This window comes from Quercus robur, chromosome 2 (assembly GCF_932294415.1).
Source record: "Quercus robur chromosome 2, dhQueRobu3.1, whole genome shotgun sequence".
NCBI lineage: Eukaryota > Viridiplantae > Streptophyta > Magnoliopsida > Fagales > Fagaceae > Quercus > Quercus robur.
The window spans coordinates 27,717,211-27,736,678 of NC_065535.1; the positions used below are offsets into that span (position 1 = coordinate 27,717,211).

At 36.0% G+C, this 19,468-nt stretch overlaps 2 protein-coding genes across 2 annotated transcripts; both read right to left on the reverse strand.

Annotated features, from left to right (window-relative positions):
• Positions 1-313: 313 nt before the first annotated feature.
• Positions 314-2,551, reverse strand: LOC126713147 (WAT1-related protein At5g64700-like). Its single transcript, XM_050412819.1, has 6 exons — positions 2,353-2,551; positions 1,981-2,160; positions 1,638-1,890; positions 1,376-1,534; positions 1,123-1,274; positions 314-868 (listed from the first exon to the last, which is right to left on the reverse strand). The coding sequence occupies exons 1-6, from the start codon at positions 2,523-2,525 to the stop codon at positions 694-696; spliced, it is 1,092 nt and encodes a 363-aa protein (XP_050268776.1). The 5' UTR covers positions 2,526-2,551; the 3' UTR covers positions 314-693.
• Positions 2,552-14,784: 12,233 nt separating this feature from the next.
• Positions 14,785-17,351, reverse strand: LOC126697011 (WAT1-related protein At1g09380-like). Its single transcript, XM_050393804.1, has 2 exons — positions 17,149-17,351; positions 14,785-15,028 (listed from the first exon to the last, which is right to left on the reverse strand). Exons 1-2 carry the CDS (start codon positions 17,349-17,351, stop codon positions 14,785-14,787), a joined length of 447 nt encoding a protein of 148 aa, XP_050249761.1.
• Between the last annotated feature and the right edge of the window lie 2,117 nt (positions 17,352-19,468).

Here is a 19,468-nt window from a genome sequence, read left to right on the forward strand (position 1 = left end):
TCAAGCATATGTTCTTGATGCTTAAAAAGTGGATACTGGTGTTTTGATTTTTTCGGTAACTGATATCTTCATGAAGAAATTATGCTTGCTAATTTGTCAAATTCGGGATGTCAATTTGGTAGGGAGGAATCTTATGAACAATGTGACCTCTATACTGCGGAAAATGGGACAAATCTTGGAGATTTTTGCTAATGGTTTGAAAATCTTAGAAGACTTTAATACATGCCACAGTAGAGAAGCAGAAAATGGCATTAATTGATTGGGGTACGTAATATTCATGTCTCAACGTGTGTCAGGTCCCTTCTCTACCAAATGAAATGTTGTATGTTCTGTGATTATAATCACTTTGCACCTCTTTATCCTTCAGAGTATAAATTTACTTCACATGTTGCACTCCCTGCTTCTAAACTTGAAATAGCAACAATGTGCTCTCTCTCTTTTGTACATATCATTCTGTTTCGGTTCATAGAACTAGTGGCATCCAGGATTACTAATGACGAAAGTTCCAATCCTGTTGCAAATTCCTGAAGTACTTCATAAAGTGATGTTGCAGGTTTACAACCTTTACTTGCAAACGAAATGATAAGAATGGTTGTTTTGACAATCAAATGAAAAGTAAAACATCTAATCTGTTTTACAAGGGAAATGAAAAACACCTATATATTTATGTTTATTTTCCTATAAAGGTATATTTCATTTTGTTTCATTTGTGGCAGAATTCATCTCAGTCTCATTGATGGAAATCTCTTGCATTTTGTCATCATCAAATCCTTTTTCATCGTCTGGCTGCCCAATGACAAGATTTTCTGTCCTTTTTGCCCAAAGTACACAGTAAAGGCCTACAATGATGAGAGACGCTCCTACCAAGCTGGGCAACACCAAATATACAAAAGAAAGTAGTTTAGTTCCTCATTTCCTCCCTAGCAATATGGACAATACACACAATGCCAGATTGTTTGTGAGGTTTTATTATTTACTAACAATTGTGACATGTAGCAGAAAACAGAAAATTGTGATAGAAAGCTACAACTGGATTGTTATAGGCAAATTTTTATGACAGGAGAATCAGAAACCAATGACTTGCAAGTGGCAGAAAGAATTTGTGTTCTATCTATAGCCCACCTGCCCACTTGTAGTCTCTCTGCGAAAGCAATTGCCGAGAATATTCCCACAATAATTAAGAGTAGTGGACTAAACATTGCTGCAAAAACTGGTCCCTTATTACTGATACACCATGTTTGCAAGTAGTAGACTAAAGCTGAGATCACCACTCCCTATTACAAAAGTAAGCAGGAAGAGATGAAGACTATAATGTTTTACTTTCAAAGGTATCAAATTCCATGAAAGACATGCATTTGTAAGAGTAAACACTCACACAGTAGAGGATGGTTAATAGCTGCATGTTCCACTCCAGCTTCCATAAGTCTAGATTTCTTGCAAAAAACAGTGCAAGAAAAAAAGATTGCAATGATGCAAAGAAGCAAATTAAAGTGTTCAGCAATAATCTAGCTGGGTAGACTTTGTAGACCACAGCCTGAGAATAAATAGACCAAATTTGGGGAAAAAAATATGAAAAAAGAAAGGAATTTTTTCATACATGATATATTGCTATCATTTGAAAATATATAGTACATCACCTGGAGAATCAGCCATGCACTCCATGCTATGTGACTTGTCAGAATAAGTGCAGCACCCTTAATCCAGTTATCCTTGCCATGGCTCAACTCACAACTGTTGGTGCTACAGATGATTATCAGAGGCCTGTGCACAAAGCCTTTGAAAAGATATCTTCCTTTCCAGAAGGTAAAAGTAAGTGCCCCACCAATGCAAATCAGTGTACCCAGCACCTTAGCTTGACCTCTAATACTTGCTATGTTCAATGTCTCCATCCTAAATTAGAGATATAAAATCAAATGAAGGGCATCTGGTGAACTAGTAAAGAAGGTAACTGCATTTATATGAGGGAAGCTGAGATAATACCTGAGTATTACTGCTATGAGGAAGGTCAAACTAGGGATAACATTACTTAAGGCAATTGCAACTGTTGGAGAAGTGTATGCTAAACCAGCATAGTAAACATTAAGATGGATGGTTGTCCCAAGTGACGAAAGCAAAAAAATCTTTGCAATCACGGAGAATGAGAGTGGAGGCCTATTTTTCCTGTTTTGCAAGAAGAAAATAAATAAATTCTTTTTTTTTCTCAAATGCTCCAGCAACTAGTCATGAGCCTAAAAGGCATATGATCACTGACCATATGCCTTTCTAGTGATTAGCTTACATCTCAATAGGGGAAAAAATGGTGCACGCGCACACAAACATCACTGAAGACTGACCATAAGAAGGATAACTAACCTTTCAAGTACATAAGCAAAGGGACCTAACAAAAGCATGGCAATTATATGCCTGTAAACCACAAAGACAAGTTGATTGAGTCCCTTTTCAAGGGCAATTTTCGTCAGGATATTTGCTCCACCATATGCTAACTGGACTATTACCATTGCCCCATAAGAAGCATAGGACTTCATGGCTATTCATAATGCATTTTCTCTTGATGTTCATCTGGTTTAAGTAGTAGTGGACAGACAACCTCGGCAATCTCTTAAAAGGGTCTGTTTGGATACCGCTTATTTTGTTAAAAACTGAAAACTTATTATTGAAAACATTGTAATAAAATAATTTTTAAGTTATGAATAGTGCCATAGGACCTAGGATTTACCTAAAAATATGCATTTTCACAAGTTTGGTTGGGTTGTGAACAATGCTGTGGGACCCAGCCAAAAACATAAACCGCAACTTCATTTCTATGCAAATGCACGCAAAGAATCATTTTTTTAAGCCTCATATGGGAAGAATCACATTTCAATAGCAAGTGGAATGCATTATCACACTACCGGTATGCTTGAAAAGCATAGCACCACACTTGAAATAGAAGCCAACCTATCAGACACCATCTCTTTTCCCAATTAATATTTCCTATTTTCTTTAATTTTGTGATTTCTATAGAGAAATTTAATTGTGGAATGTCTAGTTACAGGAGCTGTACTGCTTTTGAGTGAACTTCCTTACAGAGGGAACAGTTCAACACACCTTTAGCACATTTTATTCCTTGCAAAAGGAACAATTCAGCACTTATTGATCTTGGAAAACCCTCATAAAAGATTGATACGTAGGTAATTTAGCTTGCTTTGTTGTAATTTTACCTCAATTTATATTTGTTTGAACTATGATTAAATAATTAAATTCACCACTTTCTAATAGCTTAACTTTTTATTACAAAGTAACAATTACTTTAAATGTTGTCTATTTTTTAAAAAGATTTTTACAAGTTAAAAAAAAAAAAATCTTTTTATCTCTACAAATATATCATTTTATTATTTTTTGTGTGTTTGATTAATTTTTTTTTAAAGATGAACCATATTCTTCTAACTTCTATTGTATTGTATTATATTTTCCTGATATACAACTAAACTTTATAAGTTTCAAATTTATTATTCAAATTTCTCATCTCATAAGGAATAAGGAAATCTATATATATTTAAAAGCTGAAGCGTAGCATTTATTGTTGCCACGCTCCAGTTAAGCCACATCAACGTCTACGTCATTATTTATTTATTTATTTTCCAATTTTCCTATAATTGTTTTTAACATTTATTTTTTAAATATTTACACTTCCCTAACCTTTCTCCCTCCCTTCCCTTTTCATCTCCCCACTACCATCACATTAATATCATTCTTCCTTTTTCCCTTCATCTTTCTTTATTTTTATCTCTTCTTATTCACACCCTTTTACTATAAATTTGTCATTATCTTTTCCATTCTATTTATAGTTTTCCCTCACAAAAAAATGCTCTCTCTCTCTCTCTCTCTCTCTCTCTCAATTTTTTGTTGGATTTTTTATTTTTCTTGCATCTTTGCTTTAGGTTGATAATTTTTAATATTCTTTAAAAATCTACTTTGGGTTAATGCAATTTAATTTTGTTTTTTAAATTGTTGTATTTTTGTTCTCTTTGATTGTTAAACATTATCCTATTGCGTTATAAAGAATTAAATATAGCATATAAAATATAATATTATTCTATTACATAGCATGATTTGGATAATTTGATATTTATTCTATTACATAGCATGATTTTTTATAGTGTTCAATTTAGATGTTAAACTATGAGACTTTACTAATTTTTATTTATTTTTTAATCCTTTGTGATGGACAAAGTACTCTTAATAGTTGTATTAAAAGTACTCTATAATGTTATTTATTTAGAGAAAAGTAAAGGTTAGCCAAACAAAAATAATCGAATGGGTGACAAATTTTAGCTTTTGCAATTTTATTTTAATTATTATTATTATTGTAGGGACCAGATTTGAGTTCCTAGCCCAAGGTATGAATGGACTTAGGCCCAAATAGCTCAAAACAATGAATTTGTAGAGAGTGGGTAAAAAATTATTGGGCTTTAGTTAACCATACAACAAATCAGGTAGGTTTGATGGCAAAGGAATAAAAATATACAAGTTTAAACAAAGAAAGAACGTCCTCGGCAACGTCCTGAAGAGACTGATTCTTATATAATGTTCTTAAGTATGGTTACAAGTCTAGTTCTAGATTGCTACAGTGTTTCTTTCTTGATTTTTTCGAGCCCCTTCTCTCACTCACTTCTTCTTATTTTATATTCTCTTTCCTTTTTATCTCCACATTCCACGTGCATGCCAGACGGTCGGTGTGGATACTTGTCCCATCAGCACTCCCCATAAGTCCTCATGTAGTAGCTGTAAGGCTGAAATCCACTGTTTAGGCATCAGTGCATTTAATTTGGAGGCAGAAGCTTTCTCCTAAAATATTTTAAGACTCCTCCCTATCTGATGTCTCTGCAATGCTTACCCGCTCCAACTGAATTTCCGGGATTGTCACTCTTGTTAATAGACCATCTCTTAAGACCTCAACTTTGTCTAGCCAATGACGTATTCATCCTCGGCCCACTCTCTTGAGCTATTATGACCAAAACTAACCTTTCTATTTATCAACACAGTCTCTTCTGATGAAGACTTCTCTTCCTCGGACAGATCCTTGTCCTCAGCTTGGGCCATAGGCCCAATATACAGGTAGATAATGAACTCCTGGGCCCAAGAGCCCAACAATTATCATTTTATAACAATGCATATATAGTAATTTAATTCTTAGATTTTGCTAATAATTGATAATATGTTTTGGGTAGACAAAATTACAACGTCTGCAAAGAAAATAACATTAATAGATTATCAACAACAAATTGTTTTCCTAATTAGTCCAATTAATCATTGTTAAGTTTTATTAATTTTTTTAGTTACATTTTTTGGTGTTTTGGAGTGTAGGCAAAAAAATATGGTTTATGTTTAAAACTAGAAGAATAATTTCCAAATTTTATATTCTTTTTAATAATTTACAAAATGTTATAAATAAATTTTATTAAAAAATGAATATTTTCGTTAACTTTCCTTTTGAATATTTTTGTATTGTTTTCATTTTGGTACAACAAAATTTATATTTATGATTTATGATTGTTCCTATATTACATTTATGATTGTTCCTATAATAAATAAAAATATGATTACAAAATACATTACTCTTTATTAAATTAGTTTAAATTGTAAAAAAAAAAATTAATATATGAAAATAACCTTAATAGATTATCAACAACAAATTGTTTTCCTAATTAGTCCAATTAATCATTGTTAAGTTTTATTAATTTTTTTAGTTACATTTTTTGGTGTTTTGGATTGTAGGCAAAAAAATATGGTTTATGTTTAAAACTAAAAGAATAATTTCCAAATTTTATATTCTTTTTAATAATTTACAAAATGTTATAAATAACTTTTATTAAAAAATGAATATTTTCGTTAACTTGCCTTTTGAATATTTTTATATTGTTTTCATTTTGGTACAAAAAATTTTATATTTTTGATTTATGATTGTTCCTATATTGCATTTATGATTGTTCCTATAATAAATAAAAATATGATTACAAAATACATTACTCTTTATTAAATTAGTTTAAATTGTAAAAAAAAAAAATTCAATAAAACTACCTTAAAAATAATTATCACGTGCAACGCATGGGTTCGTGGCTAGTTATCATAATAATCAAAACTCAACACAAAATTATAATATTATGTTAGCCAAAATTAAAATGAAACTAAAGGAATGAAAAATAAACTTTATAATAATTTATTACTCAAACAATTGGTAAGCATATTCAAATTCATATTTCCAAAAGAAACTAAGTATTAACCCAAACCAAAATTCAACCAAAGCTATAAAAGGGAAAGAGAAGATTTTCTAATGGGAAATTAGAAAAAAAAAAAAATACACACACAATACCAAAACACATATTAAAAAAGAAAGAACAAAAATCCAGAGAGAGAAAGAGAGTACTCACAGTTTTGTAGGGGAAAAAATATGGACTGAATGAGGAAAATGATATCAAATCTATACAAAATGAAATGGGGAGAAGAATAGTCAAAATATAAGAAAGATGAAGAAAGTGTAAACGGTAAAGTTGAGAGTAGGGGGAAGATAAAGAGACAAAAAGAAAGGAAAAATGTTGGAAAAAATGTAATAGAAGATGTGAATTAATAGGGAGAAGAGGAGTTTTTTTTTTTTTTTTTTTTGTTTTGAGAATAGGGAGAAAGAAAAGTTTAAATAGAAAAAAATATATAGAAAATAAGTGGATGACATGGCTACTGATGTGGCTCATCAGGAGTGTAGTAATAATAAATGCTATACTTTAGCTTTTAGATATATATATATATATATAGATCAATAATTTATCATAGTATTATAATCCTAAGTTTTATTCCTCCCATTTAGAATGTTAAAAACCCACGTGTTGAACCTCACTTATTAAGGGGGAGTTTCAATATGAGAGGGAGTGTTAGAATTATGATTAAATGATTAAATTTATCATTTCTTAATAATTTAAACTTTTGAGAAGATTGATAATTTATTAAAAGCTAGTGTTGTTTATAGTTTGATTTGATCAGTTAAATCATTTAAGAAATATGTCCAATACCTTTAACTTCAATCCTGACTGTCTAACATACTGCTTGCAGTGTTGATACGTTTGTGCTCTGTTTTAGATATAAGGAAGGAGTTTCTGATTGTGAAGTGGACAATGTGTTCTTCAGTTAGTCTGACTGCAGGTTTATTCTAATAGTACCTTCTCTCTTAATTTAATCTACAAAATTGTCCCATTAAGTATCAACATGGTAATAAGTGGAACATGTAAACTTTAGCTTTAGTGGAAGATGGCATGATTGACATTGAATGTGCTACCAACTTGTACAGTTTTGAGCACTAGACTATCTATCGAAGACTCGGGTTGTTGCTGTAGCACTTTTGAACACGTTTTTAATGAATGCCCCATTTCTCAGATTGCCTGAACCAACTCATCGTGGCCCATCAGTTTCTCAAGAATGAATGCAACTTCAGCAAGTGGATAGATCACACTGTTGCTCAATGCAAATAGCATTCTCAACATCCCTTCAGAAGAATCACAGAGCCTTAATCCATCGCCCATAGGGCTTCCAGTTGTAATATGACAGAAGGATTACAATCTCTTTGATTCTAAGCTTGGTCCTGATAGCTCAAGGAATAGATGGAGTTTGTTCTTCCTCTTTCATTCAACATATTTTTTACTCTAATAAATAAATAAAAATTCAAGCATTTTACTAAAGAGACATTGGTAGGTAAATTTTTTTGTTTCAACTTGCCTTACAAATTGCTAATGCAGTGTGTTATTTCATTTCAAGGTCAAAATGCTACCGGGAAATCCACTCTCATGTTTTTCAAAAGATAAACCAACATGGCAATATCCCTGAAAATCATGTGCCACAGTAATACTGCTGCAAGACCATTACAGCCTTGTTTGGTTTAAAAAAATGGTCACTCATCACTCAGTTTTCATCACCCATCACTCATCACTCAGTTTTCATCACTCATCACTTAAAACACCCCACCCCGTTTGGCACCATCACTCACTTGTCATCACTCAATATTTTTCAATTATTTGTGGGCCCCATACTTGTACCTTGTGCAACTTTTACTTTTTTTTTTTTTCCTTCAACCTCTAGTACCCAAACTCACTGAATCCAGTGAAAAAAAAAATCACCGAACCCAATAAAAAAAAAAAAAAAACCAAACTCACCGAACCCATTAAAAAAAAAAAAAAAAAAAAAAGACCGAACCCAGGAGAAGAAATGAATAAAAAAAAAGTCAAAGGTCAAAAGGTGCGGCTGTGGGTCCCTCCATGTGTGTTTAATTACAAAAATACCATTGAGTTATGAGTTATGGAAACTGAAAACAACTAAAATGTGTTTTCAGTTTCCATTAGTTGTTTTCAGTTTCCATAACTCATAACTCAAAAATCAGAGAATTGAGTGATGGAAACTGAGTCACGGATCATGAGTCATGGAGTCCAAACAAGTGCTCTTCCATGGACCCCACTAGTTTTGGATCATGAGTTATGAAAACAGGATGATATCACTCAAAACTCGCTTCATCCAAAAATCACCTAACTTGTGGAAAGATTTTAGAGGGTCAGAGAAACCTGAACTAAGCAATGAATAATTTTTTTGAAAAATACAAAGTAGGATGAGCATGCAAAACAGGGACGGGAATTTTAGAATAAATTATAAGAAATGAAAAACAATCATATCTTCAATCACTAGTTTAGTAGAATCAGTGCTCTACATAACATGGAAAACCAATATTTAACATACACGCTAGGAATGGCAATGGGTCGGGTTCAGGGCGGGTTTCTTTTTGCCCGAACCCAACTCGCGGGCTTGACTCCAAAACCCAAACCCGCCCCGTTTATTAAACGAGTTTTTTTTCTAAACCCAAACCCGCCCCGTCGGGGTCCACGGGCCTCGCCACCTCAGGCCCAATTAAAAAAAAAAATTGCCAGAATCTTTAAGCCATGTAGAACAGAAACCATCACAAGAACAATGCAAAACAAAGTAAAAAGCACAAAAATTCTGCTCAATACTACAGATCAGAGTCTAAGACCATAAATACAAGTCAGATCTTTCATCAAAAAAGCAAAAAAATACAGATCAAAGTAGAGTCTAATCCTACCTCTATTTCAACCCATCAAAAACTCCAAAAATAGAACCATGAGAAACCCCCAACAGATCAAAGTTTAAGACCATAAATACAGATCAGATCTTTCATAAAAATAAAAATACAAATCAGATCAGAGTCTAAGCCGACCACTATTTCAAGTTTCAACTCCTCCAAAACTCCAAAAAAAAAAAAAAAAACCCACGAAAAACCAACAAAAATCCCTCTCCAATCAAGGCAAGGTGAGAGAGGTGGAAGGAAGGAGCGGCGTCTGCGATGAGGTGGAGTGAGCGAAGACTGCGGCGAGATGGAGGAGTGAGCAGCGTGGTGAAGGAGGAGCTAGCGATCTCTGCGGCGAGGTGGATGAGTGAGCAGCTCGGTGAGGGAGGCAGGGACCAACGAGACCAGTGAGGTGGAGGAGGGACCGGTAACAGCGAGTGAGAGAGAGGGAGTGAGGGAGAGGGAGGGGTGGCTGAGAGTGAAAGAGAGAGAGGTGGCTAAGAGGTTAGAAATTAGGGTTAGGGAAATGATTTTTAGAAGTAGAATAGTAGTATTTATACCTAGGTTTTTATTTATTTTTTAATAATATTATATATACGGGTCTGGCCGGGTTGGGTTTTTACAAAAACCCGGACCCGGTTCGGATTTTTTTTTAAAAACCCAAACCCGACCCTATTCTTTATCGGACCGGGTAAAATCCAGCCTATTAGGGTTGGGTAAGGCTGGGTACCTGCAGGTAGGGCAAAAATTGCCATCCCTAATACACACATGTGTGTGAACAGAAAACAATGTGATCAGCCTAAATTGGTCAGTCTCTTTCAATATCTTGGCCCTTCTCACTGGGAGGTTCGCTTTTGAGCATCAGTTGATTGTACTCCTTGCTCCTTCCCCACAGGACAGAATAAAGACCTCCAACCACCATAATGCCACCCAATAGACTGTTAATAAGAACATGAATGGCAAGAAATTAGCCTAGAAATAACACAAAAGAAGAAAAATTAAAGTATTGCTTTTTTAATTGTTCTTGTAAAGCTACGTTCAAATTAACTGGAGGCAACGAACCTTCCCCAACTTAACTGCTCAAACCATACTAGAGCGGAGAAGATAGCTGTTATAAGCAATGAAAGTGGAGAAAATATGGCCACATAAAATGGCCCTTTCTTCTCTATACACCAAACTTGCAACCCGTATGTGAATCCTGTCAAAGATTGAAGCAGCAGCAGTAGTAGAGTATGCAGCAGCAGCAACAGTTAGATTCAGAGCAGGAGTCAGACTTAGAACAAAAAGGCAACGACTTGTAGTTTTGTATAGTTCACAGTGTATAGATTGTAGGTAGTTTTAGCTCTATTGTATACAGCCTTTAGTGTTGCACATGAGAGAGCACATGAGGTTTTAGTTTAGTGTTAAGTGAGTTATTTAATCTGTTAATTTGTTAAGTTAGTTACTAATGCTCTGTTTTTGTATATAAAGAGCACAGCTGTGTAATCATTCATTAAGTGAATAAGATTTCCATTTCAACAAAATCTTATATGGTATTAGAGCCAAATTCTCTCAAGTTCCAGAGTCTCGTTCTAGAAAATTCCCAAATTCTAGGGTTTTCATTCTTGAAAGCTTGGAGTTGCTTCAATGGCGTCCACAGCTTCTGCATCAGATTCTCCTTCAACTTCAATTGAACGTGATCCAACATTGGTAGAGGATATCTGTAATCCTTTATATCTTCATCATGCTAAAAGTCTTGGAGCTAGGCTCGTATCAGAGGTCTTGATTGGTGAAAATTACCATGCTTGGGTTCGATCTATGAAGAAGGCTTTAATTGCAAAGAATAAGTTTGGTTTTGTTGATGGCACAATCACTTTATCTTCTCCACTAATCAAAACACCAGCAGCAGTTGATGCTTCGATTCATTGTTATAACATGGTTGGTTCGTGGTTGATGAAAACTGTTTCACCTCAGATCAGAGTAAGCATCACTTATAGAGACATGGCATTAGAGATTTGGAATGATCTCAGAGACACACATGCCCAAGGCAATGGACCTAGGGCTTTTGAGTTGCAGAAGGATATTGCATCAATCAATCAAGGTGATTCTTCAATCACTGCTTGTTTCACTCAATTGAAGTTGTATTGGGATCAACTCAAGAATTTCCGACCTGCCCTAAACTGTTCTTGTGGAAAATGTACTTGTAATCTTTCACAAAGAATTGAGAATGTTCACTTTCAAGATTCAGTGATGCAATTTTTAATGGGACTCAATGATTCATACTCTCAAATCAAAGGACAGATTTTGTTAATGGAACTACTTTCATCCATTAACAAAGTCTAATCTTTGTTCATTCAAGAAGAAAGGCAGAGGCGTGTGGGAAGTTCTAATACTTACATTGACTCCACTGCTCTTGCTGTGAAAGGTTCCAATTCTAATTCCTTTTTCTCTGGGGGCAAGAATTCTAAGGGCAAGGATAGGCCTGTTTGTACTCATTGTGGGAAACTTGGTCATACTGTGGAGAAGTGCTTCAAATTGCATGGATTCCCTCCTGGATTCAAGCCTAAAGGAAAGACTTCAATGGTGAATCAAGTGGGTGTTCAAGAAGATCTTGTAGAGAACAATCAATCAGTCATTGATGCTAATCAATTTCCTTTTACTAAGGAACAATGTCAGCAGTTCTTGGCTATGTTGGGCAATCAGATGCAAGCTGCTCAATTTAATATGGGAAATAAGGAGGTTCATATGGCTAGTAATGTGATCAAGTCTCATTCAAACTCTCAAGTAGCACACCAAGCAAGTGTTTCCCAGTCTGACAATGTTCTCAATATGTCAGGTATGACCCTTTTTTAAGGCATTACTTTGAGGCATTCTGTTTTTTTTTTGCTCAAGTAGTGAATGGGACAGCCTTTAATAGAGATACTTGGGTTATTGACACTGGGGCAATTGACCATATTGTGCATTCTGTTCATTTGTTTACTAATTTTACTGCCATTAGCACTAATGTTGAGCTTCCAAATGGTGAAACAGCTATGGTAACCCATATAGGTTCTATTTCCCTTTCAGCCACTTTAGTTCTTCATAATGTTCTTTGTGTCCCTTCTTTCTCTTTTAACCTTTTGTCAGTCAGTCAACTTACACAATCTTCTTCCTATTGCCTTATTTTCTTAGCAAATCTTTGTTTCATACAGGACCTTATTTGCTGGAGGACGATTGGTGTGGGTGAAGTTCATGATGGGTTGTATTTGCTGCAGCAAAACCCTTCAGATGCTTGTACCTCTCCAATCAACTCTAGTTCATCCTTTCAATCTCTCTTCAATTTTGTTTTCAAGTCTGTTCTAAATAAATCACAATCTCCTGTAATCAATAATGTTGTTGTATCTTCTTCTTTATGGCATCTCATATTAGGACATTCCTCTAATGCTAAACTTTCTTCCTTAAAGAATGTACTTTCTGATGTTGTTTGTACTTTTAATAAAGATTGTGAGATTTGTCCACTTGCAAAGCATAAAAGACTGCCTTTTCCTTTTCTAAATCACATTTCAGAATTCCCCTTTGATATTGTGCACTATGATATTTGGGGTCCATATTCAGTCCCTACTGTTGATGGCCATAAATACTTCCTTACTATTGTTGATGATTGTACTAGGTTAACTTGGGTTTATCTCATGAAGTCCAAGTCTGATACTAGGCCTCTTTTACAATCCTTTTATTTCATAATCAAAACTCAGTTCAACAAATCTATTAAGGTTTTTAGAACAAATAATGGTCTTGAGTTTCAAATGATTGATTTCTTCAATAGTCATGGTATCATACACCAACATAGTTGTGTTGCCACTCCACAACAAAATTCTGTTGTGGAGAGGAAACATCAACATATTTTGTGTGTTGCAAGGGCTATGAGAATTCAGTCTAATGTCCCTATTGCCTATTGGGGTGACTGTATTCTCACTGCAGTGCATCTCATTAATAGGCTTCCATCCCCTCTTCTTCATCATAAAACCCCTTTTGAGTTGCTTTATGGTAAGATCCCTGATTATCATTCTCTTAGGGTGTTTAGTTGTCTATGTTTTGCATCCACATTGGCTCATATCAGGTCTTAATTTGATCCTAGAGCCATCAAATGTGTTTTCTTGGGTTATCCTTTTGCTGTTAAAGGTTACAAATTACTTGATTTACATTCTAAAAGGATTTTTGTTTCAAGGGATGTTACTTTTCATGAGTCAATTTTTCCCTTTCACTCTATTCCATCTTCAACTTTGTCTTCTCCCTCTAATCCTTTATCTCAGATTTGTACTCCTGATGCTCCACCTTTACCTATTGATGATCCTATTACACATTCTAAGGTCCATTCTCATACTGTTAGTCTAGAATCTCACATCCTTGAAGATCATTTTTCTAATCTTCCAAAAGATTTGTCCATATACTTACCTAATGACATTGTTGATGATGTTGTTTTACAACTTGATCCTATTCCTCCAGCCTTACCTACTGCTTCTATTCCCTCTCTTAGAAGGTCTACTAGGATGTCTAAACCTCCTCCATATCTCCAATCCTATCAATGCAATACAGTTTCTACTAGGTATCCCATTTCTAATTTTGTTTCTTCTCAACATTTGTCACTTAGCTATTCTTACTTCTGCAATAGTATTTCTGCCCTTAAGGAACCTCAATTTTATCATCAAGCTGTTAGTGATCCTAACTGGGAAGCTGCTATGGCAGCTGAAATTGATGCATTGGAACAAAATCATACATGGTCTGTGGTTCCTTTGCCACCAAATAAGAGGGCTGTTGGCTGTAAGTGGGTATTTAGAATTCAATACAAGGCTGATGGTAGCATAGAAAGGTACAAGGCACGGTTGGTTGCCAAAGGTTATACCCAACAAGAGAGCTTGGACTACACTGAGACCTTATCCCTTGTGGCTAAAATGGTCACTGTTAAGCTGTTTTTGGCATTGGCTGCTGTGCAAGGTTGGGTTCTTCACCAATTAGATGTTAATAATGCTTTTCTAAATGGTGATCTTCATGAAGAAGTCTACATGTCTCTTCCTCCTGGTTTGCACAGCAAGGGGGAGTTGGATAGTAAGGGGGAGTCTAAGGGGGAATTGGTTTGCAAGTTGCATAAATCATTGTATGGCCTTAAGCAAGCTTCAAGGCCATGGTTTTCAAAGTTTTCAAACACCTTATTGCAACATGGTTTTGTTCAATCCAAAGCAGATTATTCTTTATTCATTAAGAAGGATGGCAGATTGTTCATTGCTCTTCTAGTTTATGTTGATGATATTCTCATTGGTAGCAATGATCCTAAAGCTGTGGAAGATCTTAAGGTGTATCTAGACAAGCATTTCAAACTAAAGGATGTGGGTAGTTTGAAGTATTTTCTAGGTTTAGAGGTTGCAAGATCACAAAAGGGCATTTCATTATGTCAGAGAAAATATGCTCTTGAAATTGTTCATGATGCTGGAATGCTTGGTTGTAAACCAGCTAGAACTCCCATGGAAGCCAGTTTAAAGTTGAGCAAAGATGATAGTGAGTTACTACATGATGCTAGAATGTATAGAAGGCTAATAGGTAGACTGCTGTTCTTAACAATCACTAGGCCAGACATTTCTTACTCTGTGCATAGGTTAAGTCAGTACATGTCTAAAGCCTAGAAATCCTCATTTGAAGGCAGCATATAGAGTCATTCAATACATTAAAGGCACGGCAGGTCAAGGGTTGTTATTTCCATCAAATACTTCACTGCACATAAAAGCTTTTGCAGATGCAGATTGGGCAACTTGTCCAGATTCTAGAAGGTCCATTACAGGTTTTTGTGTTTTCTTAGGTGACTCATTGGTCTCTTGGAAGTCTAAGAAACAAAATACAGTCTCTAGATCTACTGCAGAGGCTGAGTATAGATCAATGGATGTGGCTATGTGTGAAGTGACCTGGATTCTATACTTGTTGAAGGATCTAAATATAGAACATGACAAGGCTGCTTTGTTATTCAGTGACAGTGAGGCAGTAATCCACATAGGGTCTAACCTTGTGTTTCATGAGCGCACAAAACATATTGAAATAGACTGTTATATTGTGAGAGACAAGGTGCAAGATGGAGTTATAAGGTTGATAAATATTAGGAGTCATTCTCAATTGGCAGATTTATTGACAAAAGCCTTGAATCTAAGTTAATTTACAGTCTTAATTGGCAAGATGGGAATCCTGAATATTCATTCCAATGGTGTCCATCTTGAGGGGGAGTGTCAAAGATTGAAGCAGCAGCAGCAGTAAAGTATGCAGCAACAGTAACAGTTAGATTCAGAGCATGAGTCAGACTTAGAACAAAAAAGCAATGACTTGTAGTTTTGTATAGTTCATTGTGTATAAACTGTATGTAGTTTTAGCTCTATTGTTTATAGCCTTTAGTGTTGCACGTGAGAGAGCACGTGAGTTTTTAGTTTAGTGTTACGTGAGTTAGTTAATCTGTTAATTTGTTAAGTTAGTTATTGATGCTCTGTTTTTGTATATAAAAAGCACAACTGTAATCATTCATTAAGTGAATAAGATTTTCATTTCAACAAAATCTTATAAATCCAGTTACTAGAATACCCTTCATATTATACAAGCAAGACATGCATTAATCCAACAACCATAAAGAAAATTATGAGGAAAAAGATATTTTGACAAAGCAATAAAAATATAATGAAGCAAAGAAAGCCGAGACATACACAACACGCTAGGGAAGCAAGTTGAATATCCCATCCTAACTTCCATGAGTTAAAGTTCCGCTGCAAGGCAGCTACTATGACAGTGGATTGCACAAAACTGAGGAGACACTGTAGAGTGGACAGCTTTAGCTTGGCAGGATATTGCGTAAGAAGCTATGGTTGCATGATGAGCCATAATGACCAAGCTACAGAACAAAGAAACATAAGCACAGGGCCTACAATCAAGTTCTTATGACCCCCAACGTGAGATGTTTCAGTGCTGCTTCCCACAGGGCTTGGAGCATGGGGGTTTTTCAAAGGAGGACCTCGGTAGAAGCTAAGTAGCATGGCTCCTCCAACAGTTATGAACATACCGACAATCTTCAATATACCATAAAATTAGCTCCAACCTACAGTCTCCATCCTACCATTTTGTGTTTTTCAATAAATTTGTGATAAATGCTAGCAAGAATAAGATAGCTAAAAGATAGACGTAACCAATTAACTATTTTTCATCTGTAGAATGAATGATTTCAAGACCCAAGAAGTAGCTGAGATGTTCAAGATCTTTCATCTCAAATTGTTGACCGAGAAAATTTTTGAGATCTTTCATATTATACAAGCATGATGCCTTCGTACTTTGGTTGACAACCTCAAGTTAGTCTCACATCCACCTTGAGTTTGAGGGGGGCTGTTAACGTGTATAGTGTTGTGGGGTTTAGGCCCAACTAGATTACTTGTATAGCACAAATTATTGTACTGCACTCATATGCCTCCTATATAAAGACACTCATTTATATTCTTTCATTTGAGAAATACAATATTACTGCATTCAGTATTTCTAACAGTGCATAATTCTTCTTAATCATTAGAGGCATTTGGTTACCTATCACTAGGTCTAGATTGGCTTGCAAACTACAGTCTTAAGGATGACTTGACTTTTTTTTTTTCTTTTTGGTGATGTGGCTAGCTAGATTTATGAAGTTGCTTCCAAATCACCCCAAAATAAAAATCCAAATTGCATTTTTTTTTAATTTCAAAAAAAAAAAAAAAAAAAAAAAAAAAAAAAACTCCTAAAGGTCTCAGAAGTTCTTTCAGAATACTAAGCCAACATTATGATACACACTTTTGCTGCTTATTGCAAAGTTCTTTGTGTACTCACCCACATAAAGCAGCAAGGAAGATCTTGCAGAAGAGGCCAAATGACAGCGAACAATGTGTCGTCCTATAGAATAACATGATGAGGAAGCAAATTAGAACCGATACTCAGCATGAGTTGCATTTACAATTTTTATTTGGGATAAGTTACTATACTTTTGGAAGTTGAGAACAATAATGGCAGGAAAAGATTGACAGCTAAAACCATGTACAGAAAGGAATACCAACCTTTCCAATAGAAATGCAAAGGGTGCCAAAACTATTGTAGCAATAGCTTGCCTATAAGCATTGAGCACCAGAGGACTCATTCCCTCATTGAAGGCAGCCTTGCTTATTAAGGCCATGCCTGCATATGACAACTGTATCAAAATCATTGCCAGCACGGTTTGGTGGTTAACCACTGCTACTTTTATATCTTTGTAAAGGTTCATGGTGCAGCCTTAAAAATAAAACTGAGAGATATGGCAATTATTAAGCAAAATGGAAGAGAATTAAACCTTAAAAGGGAAATCTACATAAAGAACTGCAATAGATGGAATGGCGTTTTTTCCTTTCAAATTTTTAGTGGGAGTCCCTCTTTACACTGAAAATAAAATGCACTATGGCAAATACCAGCAAACAGAGTTCACTACTTTTGCTTGGAAAAGACATGCATAGTATAAGATCAACATGGTGTGCAACCCCATAACCAATATCATTTCATTAGGACATGATAAAAGTATTGGTTATTGTTAATGTATATTATGTTATGGGCTTTAGGCCCAGCTAGTTTACTTGTTTAGCACACTTGTACTTGTACTACACTTTACTTGTACCGCACACATAGGCTTACTTGTACAACACACATATGCCTCTTATATAAAGGCACACATGTATATTCTTTGATTATGAAATACAATACATTCATTCTGTATTTCTAACATAGTATCAGAGCCACTACTCTAATCCTTTGGTGTGCCACTCTTAAGCAGTCTTGTCTTCTTGGGTGTCATCTGCAGCCGTTTTTGTGAGCAGCACCGCTGCCTCCACCGTGACTTCAGTACATCAAAGACCACCGCCTTGCCGCCACCACCGCTTCCGCTTCTCCGATCAGACCACAGATTGCACCATTGGAAAGTATCTCTCCGATCTGTATTTCTGTGAAATTTCGTCTTCATCGGACCTTCCACACGCCTCCACGTGCCACCATAATTCTCGGCGTTACAGGCACGCGCCTCCACGTGCCGTCACGCGCCTCCATGTGCCAGAACTTGGTCCGCTGACGTCATCATCAATGCCACATCAGCCCTAGCTGCATTAGCATCCACTCATCTACTGACGTCAGCGCCACGTCATCCTGTGACGTCATCTGCCTGACTGTTGACCGTTGACCGACCGTTGACTTTGACCGGCCGTTGACTTTCTCCACGGTTGACTTTTGCTGTCCAGGTTCTCCTTACCCAGTTTTTCGCGTAGATTTCATTTTTGCAGTCTGTTTTTGCATATTGTGTCTCTAAATGGATAAAAATGATGTTTTTCTTCCTCGCCCCATCAATACTGTATTGGAGGGGAATAAGAATTACTTATCTTGGTCTCAAGCTATGCGCAGTTTTCTTAAGGGTCGCATGCTCTGGCATTATTGTACTGGTGCAGTCGCCATTCCTGTCAAAGGAGCAAGTGAAGAAGATGTTGCCTTCCTTGGTCGCATGATTGAATGGGACAGTCACAACCACATGATCCTCACATGGATTCGGAACTCTTCCATTCCCTCCATCTCTAATCTGTTGGGCAACTTTGATGATGCAAAATCAGCATGGGATATGTTGGCCAAAAGGTACTCCACTACTCACGGCTCCATGAAATATCAATTAGTGGTTGAATTACATCAACTCAGGCAAGAACCAGGGCAATCCATCAATGACTACTATGATTAGCTTCGCTTCATTTGGGACCAAATTGACCTTTCTGATCCAACTTGGGCATGCTCAAAGGATGCTCAGCAATATGCTTCCATCAGAGATTAATTTCGTCTCTATGAATTCCTAATGTCCCTTCACAAGGACTTTGAGCCCATTCGAGGTCAACTTCTAAATCGCAGTCCTGCTCCCTCTCTTGATACTGCTGTGAACGAGTTGGTTAGGGAAGAAACTTGTCTTGCAACCCTTCAAGCTCAGAATAAGCTCAATGTTTTGGCTCTTACTCCTTTTGCTTCGCCCATAGAGCAACCTCAGCACTAAGGTGACTCCTCTAGCTCTAGCAATCGTCGCAAGCAAACCAACAAAAAGTTCTGCAACTTTTGCAAGTGTCCTGGCCACACCATTGAGACTTGTTACCGTCACAACAAATCTACTCCTGATGTTGCTAATACTGAGTCTACTCCACCAATGGTTTCCATTTCAGCTGAGTCCCAGTCTTTTGGATCCACTATCAACCTCCCTCCCACTGAACTACAGGAGATCATAGCTCAGGCTGTTCGTATGGCTAGTAATGCATCTCTTTCCACTGCTCTCTCAGTTCTACCCAGTAAGTCTCAAACTTGGCTTTTTGATTCTGCCTGTTGCAATCACAT